Source organism: Bactrocera latifrons, unplaced genomic scaffold (assembly GCF_001853355.1).
Source record: "Bactrocera latifrons isolate USDA-ARS-PBARC rearing strain unplaced genomic scaffold, ASM185335v1 scaffold_115, whole genome shotgun sequence".
Lineage (NCBI taxonomy): Eukaryota > Metazoa > Arthropoda > Insecta > Diptera > Tephritidae > Bactrocera > Bactrocera latifrons.
Genome location: NW_017534575.1, coordinates 969,294 through 985,658, shown reverse-complemented (window position 1 = coordinate 985,658; position 16,365 = coordinate 969,294). Strand labels below are relative to the sequence as shown.

The 16,365-nt window shown below is 38.0% G+C and overlaps 1 protein-coding gene across 4 annotated transcripts; it reads right to left on the bottom strand.

The window, feature by feature from the left end:
• Positions 1 to 230: 230 nt before the first annotated feature.
• Positions 231 to 14,050, bottom strand: LOC108976655 (transmembrane protein 94). 4 transcript variants are annotated; one of them, XM_018945910.1, is made up of 10 exons: positions 13,664 to 14,050; positions 12,876 to 13,509; positions 11,866 to 12,592; positions 11,050 to 11,209; positions 8,053 to 8,149; positions 5,070 to 6,093; positions 3,760 to 4,988; positions 1,758 to 1,881; positions 1,448 to 1,697; positions 231 to 1,380 (listed from the first exon to the last, which is right to left on the bottom strand). In XM_018945910.1, exons 1-10 carry the CDS (start codon positions 13,840 to 13,842, stop codon positions 1,308 to 1,310), a joined length of 4,497 nt encoding a protein of 1,498 aa, XP_018801455.1. In that variant the 5' UTR covers positions 13,843 to 14,050; the 3' UTR covers positions 231 to 1,307. The 4 variants fall into 4 exon arrangements, with proteins under 4 accessions (XP_018801455.1, XP_018801463.1, XP_018801440.1 ...); XM_018945918.1 differs by having other exon boundaries at positions 5,313 to 6,093; XM_018945895.1 differs by having other exon boundaries at positions 3,760 to 6,093.
• Between the last annotated feature and the right edge of the window lie 2,315 nt (positions 14,051 to 16,365).

The following is a 16,365-nucleotide window of genomic DNA, read 5'->3' as shown; positions in this document are numbered from 1 at the left end:
AAAAAAAAAAATTAAAAAATTCGGTCGCAGTATTAAAAAAAATATATATTTAAATATTGTAAATATAAATATTACTATACGTTTTGTTTGTTTAAGTCGTCTTTTGCGATATTTTCTATTTTCGCATACATCAAACATAATAAATTCTACATAACTGTATTTGTTAGTAAATGAAAAAATTTGTTAACACTTTTTGTTTTGTTAAATATATGAAAAATGCGTTAAATATATACAATAAAATACAAAAATATGAACATAAAACACAACGGTTCATAAAAAAGTGTACACATGTACTTAATTGCCGTAACAGCACACTAAAAACTGTTTACTTAGAAGCTACGATGTTTTACTTAATATGCCGTGAATCTGAATGTCAATGCGAGCGAGAAACAGTCAAAAATTTTAAGGAAATGCGTTTTTTTTTATTGAGAGCAAAAGGTGAACTCGATTTTCTTAATGGCACAGCACACGGTCATTGATGAGTACCAGGTTAGCGCCGTGACTTCAGAGAATCTTTACATACACATGTACGTATATTTTCAATCTGCCAGCTATTATATTATTACAGGACCGTAACAGTTATTTTTTTGTTCAGAAAAAAATACGATTTAATCGTTTCTTAGGGTTGGATTTTTTCGATTAATTTTTTTAATTTATATTATTGATAATTTAAAGCTTGATTTTTAGATAAATTATAATTGATATTTTGTGCTTTGAAGTTATGATATTTTTTAAATTTTGATAACATACCGTAATTCAAATTTCCGAAAAAAAACCACAAAACAAAAATAATTTTACAGCATTCTTTCTATAACTCGCTATAGCGGTTAATATTTGCTTTGAACAAAATCTTCAAAACGATTTTAAAAAGGAAAAACTCAAAATAACCGTTATTTTCGGTGCCGTTTTCGAGATTGCTAGCTTATTGCTCCAAAAGTTGGAATATATTTAAATAATAGGCAGTGTCGGCGACGCATTCACATTTCACTTTCAACTTACGGCGTACAAGTACTTACATACAAATTTACGTTTAATCTTAATTGTTTTCGGTTTTTGTAATTTCCTTGCTTTGTATTAAGTTTTATAGCAACTTTGGCACTACGTCTTGAATTGCTTATCGTTTATTATTTAAATATGTTTTTATTTTGCCTTTTTAGTAGGTAGATTAGGGTATTTTTATTGCGCATTTTGCAACGTTTTCTTATTTTTGTTTCTTTGATTTCGAATTAGTCTCTTTAGATTGTTTACCAATACTCAACGCTTACTTGTTCAGTCGCAATTGTAATTATAGTTGGGGTTGTATGTGTTTAAAACGGTGAATTCATGCCCAGCTTGGTGCCAAAATCAAGCCTAGCGCGGCGCTGATAACGTGTGTTAACTCTGTAAAAGCACAAACATAAATAAAATATAAGAAAAAATAAAAATAAATTCAATTTAAGAAACTTACTTAATCTCCTGCCATTTGCAAATCTCCGTGATCGCCAGACTTATAAGACTGCCACCGTAGAGAAAGGCGATCGCCGGCCACATGCCGCATGCCTCATCGAAGTAGTTGTCCTGCAAAACAATCTGCACCGCACAGATAACGATGTGCACGAGCAGCGTGCTGCCACAGGTGAAAGCCCAGATGTGATTGCGGAAGGGATTGCGCTGCCACAGCGAGTGATCGCGGTGCACGAAGCAGGCGGAAATCACCACTACAAGGTGAAAATGCTTCTATGAGTAGTGTATCTAGTAAATATGCTAAATGTGCTTACCGAAATGTACTAAGATGCCGAGAAACGAGAAGATACGTGCGATTTGCAAGTTGATATGCAATTTTTCCTCGTCAATGTCCATGAGTTCGATAGGATGCGCCATAAATGTGCAATAGGCGAAAATCTGTTGAGGAAATGAAATAATATTAGGCTAATAAGAACATAGTTCCAGAAAGTGATTTTCCGTGCATAGCTTTCTAGCTTTCTTCCTTGTAATGGGGACAAGTTCGTAATTTCACAACAATTTCTTTAGGGTGGGTTAGGTCAGGTGGCTGGTCAAAGATCACACCTGGACTGCTATATATAGTGAAGCCATAGAAAAGAAGAACTCCTGTGTTCGAATTTATAAATTAGCTTAAAGAAGTTATGCGCTCCAAAGTGTCTAACTCTTGCACTCTCAAATGCGTGACAGTCAAGAAGGAAGTGTTGAGTTTTTTCCACCTCATCTTCTACCATACTTTTGCAGATGGCATCTGGTGGCATTCCCAGTTTTACTATGTGGGCGTTAATGGGGTAATGGCCTGTTAAAAGCACCACAACTAGGGGGAGGGTAGCCATACAGAGGGCAAGAAGATCACCATCTTGCGATCGATCTTGGGCGAAAAGGTTTATGCTCAGCGCTGGCCAAGTTTTCGTGATGCCATTATCATTCTACCGACAGCAGTTCTAGGGTATTTTTTCTTGATAGCTCATAAAGCGGTTTGGAAGGCATTGCAATGGTCAAGAAGTCTGCAACTTGAGTTAATGGAGAGCTCTTGACAGTAAATCCCTCGACCAACCTCCCCCCAAAGCTTTGACATAACCGTAAAGAGACTCACTGCCCCTCTCCCCCAACGGCTTCTTCCCACCCACAACTCCCTCGTCGGCATATGGACAGAGAAGGAGCCACCAGAGTTCGGTTTGGCGACTCCATGATCCGGTATCAGATACGCGTTTCTTAAGAACCCAGATTCTTTGAATCTGATAGCAACTTTCGCAGCCATTCACCTTCCGACGCTGTCAACAGACATTATGTGCAAGATGGCGAGTGTCATGGTTGTAGTGATCCCTAGTGCCCTTCAAATACTGATGAGTGCCGCCCGTTGAACATTCTCTTTAGGCTCATTCATATAATCCAGCAAAGTAGAACTCTCCTTTCCTTTCCTTGGATTACTAGGTAGCGGAGTTTACTTCTGGTTCTAAGCTGGTCATGGAGCTTATGACCTCTCTAGCAGTGGTAAGAAACTCCCTATTAAACTTGTCTGGATACCTGATCATAGCGAAATTTTCGGAAACAGTAAAAAACTCTATTAGAGTGGGGGTGAGCAGATATTTCCCTGTCTTCCATCTTTCGAGTGCTGGATTTATGGGACTCGCGCGAGCTCAGCAAGTTGTGGGGTTGCAAAAGCCTTCTGGACCAGTATGGAACGTTAAAGAACCACTGCACTGCTAGCTCTTAGCAAACTTCACATCACCGAATTGATAGCCGTCCTATCTGACCATTGTTTCATTCACACTCACAAAATAAGGTTGGACGACCTTAGTTTCCAACGTTGCAACAAGGAAGATGAAATAGTCTAGACACTTTCTCCTGTTCAGCTTTCGCCACATTAAGGTTAAATCATCTCGGTTGTCATTCTTTTTACGAACCCCGCGAATCGGCGTGAACTTTGAAGCTACTATGTACTATGCGCTATCGGACGGTCTTTTTGATCCATAGTTAGGAGTTCTGAGCGTCTTAGCTGACAGGCGTCTCTAGCTGCCCAAATGGGATTATTCGTGGTCTCATGAAAAATCTGACCATTTAACAAATTTAACCTAACTTTCTAGAACCTCTTTCGTGGTGTTGCAAACTTAGTGGCAAAAGCTAAATTTTAAAGTATAAATAAATTAAAAAGTAAATCATTCAATATACTTAACATAACTTAACGAAACTGTATTGGAAACTCAAAGCACGAGCAGTAAATAGAGTGTAAATATATTTAAGGAAAACAAAAATAGAATTCCATTAACTCGTACTTACCATAATCAAAATGGGAGCGAAGAATTTGCAGCCGTAACACCATATCACAAAACCGAATACCTTCGTATCATACTCGGTCTGCTTCTTGCCCGTGGCGCGATTCATAATCTTCGGATCGACATCGATGTGCGCCAAGGCCAGCGCAATCAACGGTACCGGCACACTCATCAAATAGAGCACCATAATCGGCGTCAATAGTGGCGGCAACGAGAGGCAAGCACTCAAAATATTGATCATCGAAAGCGCACCGGCACAGCAAGCCCAATATTGTATGCAATTCCAAAGGCCAGCCGAAAAACGACGAGACAACTCGATAATGGACACCAGCGATAACGGTTCATCGCGACACACGGATATGGAACAGGGCAACGAGTTGAGCAGGCGACCTAAGTAGACGGGGGACACAGTATTGCCGGCAGCTTGCATCGGACGCATTTGTGGCTCATCATTGCCATAGAAACCGCTTTCGAGCAGCTCTTCGGTGGTATAGGGTTCATGACTGCCGTACTTCTCCTCGCCATTGAGATCCTTTTTGAGACGCAGCAGACGCAATTTGTTGTTCGTTAAGTTGCCCTCCGTATAAGCGGCAATATCCTGACAAACTTGCGGATAAAGCGGCTCGACAGCTATACTGCAATCGGCTTGCAGAAATATATTCGCATTTGAATTGCTAGCCGAAGAGCCAAGACATACGACAATCTCACCGTACGATTGCATAATGTCGAGCATTTGGCGCGTCGCCTCGGGCGAACAGTCTGTGAATAGCGACACTTGCAATGGCACATTGTCCACCTGTTCCAAATGTGGACGTATATTCTCGATGCCGCGTGGCAATTTAGCGCGATTCGACATGTCAAAGTGTACGGGTGCGCTCTGCTCGGTACTCTCTGTTATGATGCTCATCGAGCGACAATTCTCATCCATGGCAGAGTCCTCCGATTGGCGGTGCTCATCGTCAGCGACATCAGCAATGGCTTTGCTGCCACCATCCACCAGGTGTAAGGGCGCGTCCTTGCCGTTGCCGTTACCTTCACCACCACAACTGACGCTACTGCGACGCGAGGGTGGTGTTGAGCTAAGCTGCACCGCTTGGTAGTCATCGGGATTGGAGATGGCGCCCGGTGCTGAGGAGCTCAGCGTTTTGGAAGACTCGAGATTGGGTGGCGGTAGCAGATGATGCAGGTCGCTGCCTTCATCGTCGGCGTCGTTATCGGTGCCACCTGCACCGCCTGTAATATTCGATGTATTTAGGTGCGTTTGATGTGTGAGATGCGTGCTACTAATATTACTACTATTGTTGTTCTGATTACCTATGTTGATGGTGGTTTTGGTGGTGGTGGTGTTCTGCGTGCTGGTGCACTGATTTATGATTTCTACATTATGAGGCAATGAAACGTTATTGGTGGTTGAATTGATGGTGCTTGTGGCAGTGTTGTTGTTTTTGTTGATGGTAGTGCTAATGTCTGTCGTGTGATCATGTGCGGACTCAACAATGTTGATGGTATTCTCATTATTACTCTGCAAAGTTTTGTTACCCGAGCGCCCGGACGTACCGCTAGTTTTGGCCTTATCCGCAGCCGTATTCATTGAGGCCTTATCATCCGCCTCATTCAACAGCGATATATGACAATTCCAACCGGACTCCAGACCCATCTTCTCGGAGAACACACGCGAGCGCAATTCGTTCTCTTTGCTGAAATGTACGAAACGTATGCAAGCGCGCTCCAGTCGCTCCACCAGCTGAACAATGTCCATCTGCGCCTGATACTGCATCGTCACCATACCGATGAATACCTGATGGCATTGCATTTCGAAACAGCCCTCCACATCGTTGATGTCATCGTCTTTGCTCTCGCTGAACAACAGCGAATCAGTGCTGATGCTGTGGCTCAATTTCGTATGTATATGGCCGCCGCTCTCGAAATCGCAATGGGCGCGATCGACATGTTGCATACGTATTTTCGACTCGGGCGGCAATTCTAGGTACGCAATCGGTCCACCGGTGTGCTGTACGCCGCTGAGCGCGCCAATGATGCCATGCCGCAACGGACGGTACGAGAAGGCCGTGCAGTAAGCGGTAAGTGCGCTGCGTTGGTAGAAATCAAGCGCTTTCTTTCGATCTTGCGCCGACAGCGGACGCAAGTCCTTGCCATCCCAGAAATCATCACAGAAATCCATTATAATGTCGGCGGTGCCTTGGGTGAAGAGCGAGAGGTAGCCGGCAGGGTTTTCCCGCATCACCACCGACAGTGAATGGGGAAAGGGTACCTTCACTTTAGACGACAGCTGTAGTTGACGTGCGAAACGGATGTCACGGCGCACCACTTCCGGTTGCTGGATGTGCGTGACAGAGGGAGAAACGATTAAAAATTTTGTTAATTATATCCTAAGATTTTTCAGAAAATTTATTGTTACAAATAATCGTAATATGTTGTACAGCGTTAATAAATGGAAAAGGTTCGACACCATCAACCCGCAAACACAAAATCCCCAAAATTAAAATCCACAAACTCAAACAGAAAATTATTTATGATATCTTCATGAAATCAGGTGCACTTATTTCAAACATGCTTTGATCGAGCATACAAATTAAAAAAAAAAAAAAAACACTTTTCAAACCTTTCCGTGGTCTTCTTCTTATAATTTCTATCTCAATGGCAACCACTCTTCTTGACTTAAGCTAGTGCAGTTTTTTCATACGCAAAGTAGCACATTTTTTGCTATAAGAATCAAGGAGACAGAAAATGGGAATATGAAAAGTTATGAACATAGCGATATCCTGAACGAACTCAAATTAAATCTAAATTAAACAGACTATGTTCTCCCTGGGTTGGCTTTCAATAGGGACTTCCAAATGAGAATATCCTCTAGATGTGAATGGAGAAGAGGTTTAATATAGGAACAGAATACTATCTCAATTAATACCGACTAATCCGAAATTAATTGCGGAGTTGGAAAGCGAGCATACTTCAGGGATATTGGTATATCGCTACCAAACTCAGTTAGCATTTTCCAAGCGGAATAAATAGACACAAAGATAGCCTATGGAGTTCTACTGAATAACTAGAACTAGAAAATACAGAAAGCTACCTTTCACACATATAGCCATATATAGCGGTATTGTTAGCCTTCTCGTTGTCAAAGATAAACTCCAGCGTGGTCAACAAATGTAAAAAGTTTTAAGGCGACTGACAGGTCAACTCGATTTGTCTATAATATGGTTTTCCAGTTATAGGAGAATTTTCGGCAACGAAAAGCAAACGATTTGGTGAAGTCGGGTCTCTAGAGAAGCGGAGGCGAAATTATGCCGGCTAAAAACGAAAAAGAAAGAATCTATTAGAAGCTCAGAACAGATGGAAATCTACAACCAAATGCAAAATAACGAAACAGATATGGCCAAATATTACGAATAGTATATCAAAACGACGCTTTTGGAGCTAATTGAGCCCGAAAGGCTTGCACTTATACCTAACAACATATGGTAGATCAGATTTAAGATTGTGAATTACTCAATTGACCAAATATTGTCAAAAATTAATATACAAAGATTTTATTTTTGATTTTAAAAACGTGGAACTAAAAATCTAGTGTTATTGTTTATAGGAAATAAAACTTAGGCGTTACTAAAACGTTTTTTGAAGCAGAAGGTGAAGATAATCGGCAAAGAAATAATCACAACACAATTGTGCATGCGTCAGAAGACATGCTGACTCACGGAAGGCCTTTTCCAATATTCTGAACGTATCGGCAGTATATATTTGATACGGCACATAAAATTTAATGAAACTTCTTCTTTGCATAATTCAATAATAATAATTCAATCATCCCAAAACTACTTTATGTACTTCAGAAAGACAAGCGTATACTAAACACTAATGATTATTTTGATATGACATTTGGCACAGATGTCACTGATAGTCTTACCAACCTAGGAGAAAATATTTCGACAAATGGGTTTTCGAGCTAAATTTAAATTAAAAAGTCTTACTATTTTTTGCTTATATTTTTCACCAAGAACCAGTACTAGTACCAGTATTTAAATGTTTACACAAGTTACAGACAGACTAAAAAGAGTTACAAACTACTGAAGAAGCTAATAAAAATGTTAAGGAATGAGGAGAAACGTCCCCTTTTTACATTATCGTTAGTCAAGTTGACATTCGTTCAATGAACTTCGAAGTCAATATTTCCAAAGCCATGTTAAGTGAATATATTATTATATTTCTTAAACAAGTGTATTTATTTAAATCATAGTTTTCACAGAAACAATACAAAAACTTATTGACTACTCACCAAATGTCTGTAGGACGCCAACTGACCCTCGAGTGAGAAATGATCGGTAGCAGAATCTTTAAAACCGATTTGTTTGGCCAATTCGCAGAGGCAACGTCTGCACACAATTTCACATTGCAAATAGTAAAATTTAAAATTAGTAAAATTATTTGTGTTTTTGTTTTTTGAAAGTGTAGTAGTTGGATACGAGTAAATATGGGCTAAATATGTTGCGTATGTAGAAATGTTCTATGTATGTAGGTATGTGCCAATGATGCGCTGCTTACATAAGTAACGGTAAAAACTAAGTGCAAATAATTTTCAAATACAAAAAATAATAAGAAAATGTTCAATGTCTTTGTTGAAAAATTTGTAAATACACAAACACTTAGATAATAGGTGACTTAAATACGAAGCTATGATCACAAATGGATTTTGTAGAGAAGATTGACGAATAGGTAATATGTTAGTGTTCATACATACATACATATACAAGTGAGCTGCTTGGCATGTTAGTTAAGAAATAAAAATATCCGTATATAAACGGTAGGCAACTGTAATGAGTGTCAGATATAAGAATTTAAAATAAAAATGTTTGAAAAGCGCTAGAACTAAATAAGGGGTTACAAACACTTGGAAGTCAGAAAACAGGTTTAAGAGGTTTTTCAATAAGAGCGCTACAAAAGTAAGTAAGTAATTCTCATGTGAAAGTAGATTCGATGTCATTATGTATGGAATTCAATTTCTTTTGGTAATCGGGTGTGGTTTGTGGCTTGTGGCCCCGTCCTGTTGGAACCTATTCCTGTTCGAAGTACATATCATCCAATTCGGGCTAAAAATATTTAAAATTATTGCTAAAAAGTCCACTGACTCCGAATTTCGGTACTAAATTTTCACAATTTCGACTCGTTGTGAGATCGTATATCTTTCCATGATGAAATTGCAAACCTTACTGAAGAGAAAAGCCAAAAGAGCGGCAAAAAATATCGCGTGGTTTGCTGCCCTTTCGTTCTACTTTTGTGGAGTCCCCCTTATTAAGTTTGCAGTGAAGTTTGTAACAACCAGAAGAAAGCTTCGGAGACCCTATAAAATATATATATATATATATATATATAAATGATTCGCTTGATAACCTGAGTCGATTTTATCATATCCGTCTATCCGTCCGTCCGCCAGTTTAGATATGGATCTGAAGTGAAGTGCTTGTAGGAAAAACGTGTCAACTTGTTGTTGTGGCAATAAAAAGCGTAGCTGAAGTTATTTCGAGGAATGGTCCGAGTTGACAACCTTTGACCGGATAATAATCCGGGTCCGTTCCGGTTACTTAGAGCCGATTATCGTGGGAATGCACATGGTTTATTGTTTAACACCATTGTGCAATCTCCGAAGCAATTGCTTAGATCGGACCAATAAGCAAATAACAAACTGATTTTCATTTGACGAGATATCTTCGAAATTTCGGATGGATTATTGTTCAAAGTCTATGAAAGTCAATTGTATATATGGTAGCGACCACACTAACTGAACGATCGATTTAGTTCTTGTAAGGAATCTTTGGTATTTGTTGTTGTTGTAGCGGAAGAATTCTGCTAAGTTGACAGTCCTTGATCTGATAAAAACCCGAATTCGCTCCGGTTACATAGACCCGACTGTCGAGGGAACATGTCTTTGATATTTGTAAAGGGCTATGGTGCAACCGAACTTATATAGATAATATTCCCTAATATACTATGTACATATACATATATAAAAAAGTCAATTCTCGATTTTTCGAAATTCACAAATGGCTATAACCTCTTAAACAAATGATGTGATAATTAACTAGTTTTGTTGTAAAATAGTTTTTTTTAGAAAAGCTAAAGAAATGGATAGATACGGTTTTTTTCTGTTACCTACACCATAACCCCTATGAAAGGGGAAAGTAACGCTATTACAATGTATTTAAAATCGAGAGTATTGATTTTTTAAATATAATAAAGAAAATAAGTAACCTTTTTTTTATATTAATTCAAATTCTTTTCATAAAAGTTAAATAATAATAAGCAAATTATTTAAACAAATAATTAAAATGGCGAAAATTACTACAATGACAAATATGAGTGTGCGACATGAAATAAAGTGTTTACATACACAGACATATATAAAATAAAATAAATAATGATTATTACAATAAAATATGAGTTTTCACGGAGCAGTTAATTACGTAAGAAATTTCACAACAATTAAAGATTTTTAAAAATTTTGAAAAAAAAAACATGCCGAACGATTTTTTAATTAACAATTTGGAAAAGTAAAGCGAATATAAAACATGAGAAAAACATACTATACATATTTCATTCAGTGCAATTAAACCTGTTATTTATTTGTTGCGTTAAATGCGTCAGCGTAGCTTTTTGTATGAGTACAAAAGTTTTTTTGTTCCGTTAATAAAAACAAATTTGCATTAAAAAAGTATGAGTAAATAGCGGCGAAAAGAATTAAATGGCGAAAATAATGCAAAAAACCGAATTGGATTGAGTTTTGTTGCTGTTTTAGTTGTTGTGGGTAAGTGCGTTAGTGTAATGCTGTGGAAAATAGCTTCGCATCTTACATGAATTTCAACAATTCGGTCAAATGCGCAATAAAATTTGGCATTTTTGTGCATAAATCAGTTTATGTTGGCGCTTCAGTAGCAGTACGTAGCACGCTTTCTGCTGAGTTTGCCTTATTTCAATAGATAATCTACATACAATATTTGTTTTTGTTAATTTGGAATTTGGCGCTTGATTTTCTTTTTTCTTTTATTTACTTTAAAACTGATGGTTTTACAAAATTGTTCGCTTCATATTTGTGCAAAATACAAAAATTTTAATCGGGAAAATTGAAAATTTAAGTTTATGGAAAAAAGAATTTAGAATTAAATTGGTTTAAGATTATAAATATAGGAAAAAAGATATATATGTATTTGGAAAATAGTAGAAACCCAAAAACGTTGAAATCAAAAAGAGAAAAGGCAAGCTTCGAAAATGAACTACGTACCCATGCAAAAAGCTAGTCAAACTGGAGTCAACGTGGGCATACCGATTTGTGACTGGCACCAAATCTTTATCCAGCATCGCCACGGCGGTTACATGGCCACAGAATTGCGCGTAATGTGCATGCGTCAACGGCGAACAAGTATTCAACAGTATTGCGAGACCTAAAATGGGAATTTTTTTGATAATAAGATATGACAAGAAACAACGTTGCACCGATGCTATAATACCCTTCACATATAAAAAAGTTTCTATATAGAAACCTAATTTCGATTGGTCAATTTGAATCAATTTGTTGAGAGATTGTAGCGCTGCCTTGGACAATAACCCATGCCACATTTAGTGCAGATTTCTAGTCCAATAAAAAAGTTTTCCACATAACGACTGGATTTTGATCGATCAGTTTGTATGATAGCAATATGCTATAGTGGTCCGATCTGAACAATTTCTTTGGAGATTATAGAGCTGACTTGGAAAATAGTGCGTGCTAAATTTTGTCAAGATATCTTGTTAAAAAATATGTGTTGGACACAAAAGCTTAATTTTGATCGGTCAGCTTGTATGACAGCAATATCTATAGCGACCCGATATCGGTGGTTGCGACAAATGAGCGGCTTCTTGGTGATAAAAAGACATGTGCAAAATTTCAGTTCGATATCTCGAAACAGACAGACGGACATAGCTAAAACGATTCAGCTCGTTACCCTAATCATCTAGATATATATATACACATATATATATATCTACTTTTTAGGGTCTTCAACGTTTTCTTCTGGGTATTAAAAACTTCGTGGTAAATAATTTTAAATTCATAACGCACCCAATGGTTTAAGTGATGTGATATGCGATTTCCACTCATGATCGTCGAACTCCAAACGAAATGGACAGTGTTGATCGTGTGTTAGATCGAGCACTTCAGCAACAATACCACCGTTTTTACTCTCCGCCTGACTCGTATGATTACTTTCGGTATTCAGCGTTGAACAACTTGTGCTGCGATCGTCTAAGTGATCATTGTCGGTATCGTGTAAGAAGAATACCTTCTCAGCTGTTGGATTTGGCCATGAAAGTATGCCTTTCTTGTCTATGCAGCACAAAGCTGTTATGGAGCCCAATACCTGCACTAAATTCGATGAACGAGGTAGTAGTTCACTATCACCATGCCACAGTTGCCACCAATTTCGAAAAACATTTGAACGCAACAATGATATATTGTTGTAATCAAAAGTGGGCGCATCCAAGTCTTCTTCGAAGGATTTTTCCGAGTCTTTAGTGATGAGCACTTGTGGTATTTTGAGAAAGCACTGTAGTCTTGCCACACCCCATAGATTCATCGATATCCACATGATGGGGAAGATGAGTGGCAGTAATGGTATAACTGCAGCGGCTGGTGTCTCCAGGAAAACATATTTCCAATAATGTTGCTCATTTGGATGTGTGCCGACATTTGGTGAACTGCTCAAGCCATTGATACGCAACATGCCGGCGAAAAGCGTCAAACAAAGTGCACATATGAAACCCCATTGTTGTATGTATTTCGTTACCAGCTATGGATGAAGAAATAATTTGAGTTAATACATTTTAGGATGTGGTTTAAACTAAAAAAAATAATATTTGAAATAAAAAACAAAAAAAAACATTTTAAAAATAATATTGAAACAGTGAATTGAATTAGTTAAACACGAAATGTGGACTAAACTGATTAAAAATAACTTCTTCTTATAAAGAATTACTATAATTGCACACTTATAGAATTCTTCACATACGTCATAATTTAATTAGCACTTCAGTGGACAAGCAACCATTCCAATAGAACACTAGACTACCCACCAAATAACGTTGCTGATTGTATATCGTCGATGGGCGCTTCAATGAGTTTTCCAAAATCACACGTAAATTATCCAGAAACGGCGTCGTCTGCAATGTGCATACTAAATCTGGTAGTGGAGCACGCGCTAAAGGACGCACTGGCGGATCATTCACCTGTGTTGGGCCATATATTTCATGCATTTCAAATGTGCGCTTTCCATTCACTTCCGTACACGGACCGGGCGTTATGTGTCCCGGTCGTAGTACAATGTGATCACCGCGTACCAATAAGGCCCACGGTAAATTCACAATATTACCATCGCGATATGTCCACTGCAGCGACACACAAGGTGAAACTGGACAACACAGATGCGGATAATTGCATGGTTGCCACTCGCCACATAGATCACGTTCAGCGAGTCGTATATCGGCGAGTGCCTGGCGTGTCTTGCGGTAGATTTCGGTGCGACGTAAATGATTTTCGCGCACCACCACGCACAAATCCAATGATAAGATAGCCGCAACACAGATCGCCGCCAGATATGCCTCAGCAATAAGCAACGCAATCATTGTGAATAACGTTGCTGTGATTGCAGGCCATCCCAATGGTGTGTCGCTTGGTTTGAAGAATGCCGAACGCAGTTTGCGATAGTAGCTGCAATAAACAACAACACGAAAATTTGGAAATTGTCCAAATATTATTAATAATTAAGTATGCAAACAGTCGCAACCACATACATACATACGTATATATGTATGTTTACACAAACAGTTACGCGAAAGTCTAGCAATGTTCTTTTTGCACTTACCTCTCCTTGGCGTAGGTGGCCTCGTGCTCACGCAACAATTTTTCAATATCATCATGCAGACGTGATAATGCAACACGCGTAGTTAAACCATAATTGGGGTTTTCATGGGAAACTCCTTCACCGGTCGCATTCCCCATTGCCTCGGTAGCAACGGCTTTGCGTTGTGACTTTACCGACATCGTTGCTACTAACCGATACGTCTAGCGTTTACATTGAACTCCGCCGCAAACTGGAATTTTATAAATTTGTTTGTTTTCTTTTGGTCTTTGGCCTATTTAATCGGTCATACACTTTGTTGCAATTTTATTTTTCAGTGCATTTTTGGCAATTTACTATTCACTACTTTTCTAAACACAAATAAATTAAAACTCACTCACGATTAATGCTGAGAACAAATGTAAAGTCAAATTGGTTTGACAACTGTAATTTTCAGAGCAATCAGCTGTGCCCAATCTCTTATCAATTGCACAGGGTTGCCAAAACTAAAAACGAATTGTATGCTTTTAAAGTGAAAAATATATATTTTGTTTATAAGAATATATAATAGTATATATTTTATTTATTTATATCAATAACCTTCTATAATGGTTGGATTTGTTTTTTTTTTGTTTTAAATAAATAACTAATACATTAATATTACGGTAGTGATCATAGAATGGAAAGTATTTTTACTTGTTCTGTCGTATTTCACAAGGTTATTTGTAACTCCTTCTAGGAAATTGTGTAATATTTTCTAAATTGTCTTTATGAATGCTATTTGACATTTATAAATAGAATTATAGTTTTATAACCTGAATCTGTATTAAGTTCGCCACAAACGTCGGGATCCCTACAAATATATAGCTATATGTATAAAGAATCCAGTGAATGACGATCGAAGTCGATGTAGCTACGTCCTTCTGTCTGTATACGTGAACGTTCCTCAGATTTTGAGGTATATATCTAAAATTTTGAACACGCGCTTTCCTATACAAAAAGCTTTTGGAACCGAGGATATCGGACTACTAAATATAGCGGCCAAAGTAATGCTACAAATTCCTCATACAAGGCAAGGAAGGCATGCCTGCATTATACGCTTCCGGAGTTCAATCGGTAAGCGCGCAAGTCGACTGTACGTCGGTTTGCCGAGATGAATAGTTAGTTGGAAAAGTTATAGCGTCTAAATTTTGAGATGAGATGTTTATACAATAGTTTTGATCTATATTGGAAAGGGAAAATCCATTGACAATGGCTATTTTATATACCCGTTCAAACGTCAGTTAGTTCCTCGAAATTACTTCAGTATTATATACATATGTCATGAATGGAACATTTTGTTTTATTAGAAATTATTAAATTTAATGAATTTGGATATCTTACGAATCATACTTTCTGGATCTGGCCTCAGCGATTCTTTATTTCTCAGATCCTAGGGGTCTAAGCACTGAGCTAGTAAAAATAAATCTTTTATTTCCGCATGAAATTCAACATGGCCAATTTTATTGTAACAAAAGTTGACCGCTTCGTTCAGACAATTGATGACAGCAGAGCTTCAAAGTAGATGATGCCCTGAAAATCCCACACACACATTGCAAAGCCTTTGTCACTTTTCAAATCAGCATTTATCCGCTTCATAAATTTCGTTCAAGAGGTTTCTTGGATGCGACGATTTCTATTATTTCATCGATATTTACGACCATAGCTTTCCTACAGAGTCCGGGATATCTTTGGTATCAAAATTGTCTGAACAGAACCGACGAAACCAAAATTGAGTACGATTGGGAGTTACAGTATCAGCACACTATTCAATCTATAATCTTTCTTCAATCTATAATTTTTAATATTCTACCCGGTGTAATATTAGTTCTCCAAATATATCACTCGTCTACATGCTTATTAAATTCAAGTATAAATTCAATACTTGGCTAACACGTAGTAAGCTAAATAACGGTAGCAGCAACTCTTAATTGCATCACTTTTGAGGTCAGCCCAAGTAGCATATTAATATGACTTCAAAGCGTTCCTTTGAAAGGGGAACACATTACTTCCGGCATTGCCAAAGTTTCCTTCCTGTCATCAATGAACAAAGCATTCGCTTTATGAGAGAGAAGCCGCACGATTACAATGGCTTAAAAATACAAAAACTGCAAACAATTATTTTGAAGCAATGCGGCGAATTGATAAAACTTGATAAGAGAGCAGCAGAGATTGTACAGAGGGTGTAGATGTACAGTGATTGCGGCGTTGTCGGTTTGAATTTTTCGTGTTAGTTTCTAGCTGGTGCTTGAAAACCGCAATGTTTGAAAGAAAATTATGTACTGATTTGGTGTTCGGTATTCTGCAGACTGGATTTAATGAACACCGAAAAATTTTCAAAAAAATCGTTCGGAAAAGCAATTAGTTTAAACATTGACAAATAATCAACTTCTTCATTCAACTAGGGAAGAATTCAACTAGAATGAAAAAGTTGATTGCCTATCGAAAAGTTATAGATATAGGCGACCTTCCCGCCTTCTGACCTTCCCGCGTTTCTTCTCTTATGCACCCCTGAACAGAAGATCACCGATGATTTGGCTCGGAAAGTGACGGTTGGATCTATACATCAAAGAAGAACTTCGAGAAAGGAACGCCGGAAAGGCGTACTGTAGACTTCACTAAGCCAAGTTATTGAAACTGAAGACAAATAGGCATTACACCGTTATTGCAATTTGAAGTTATACATG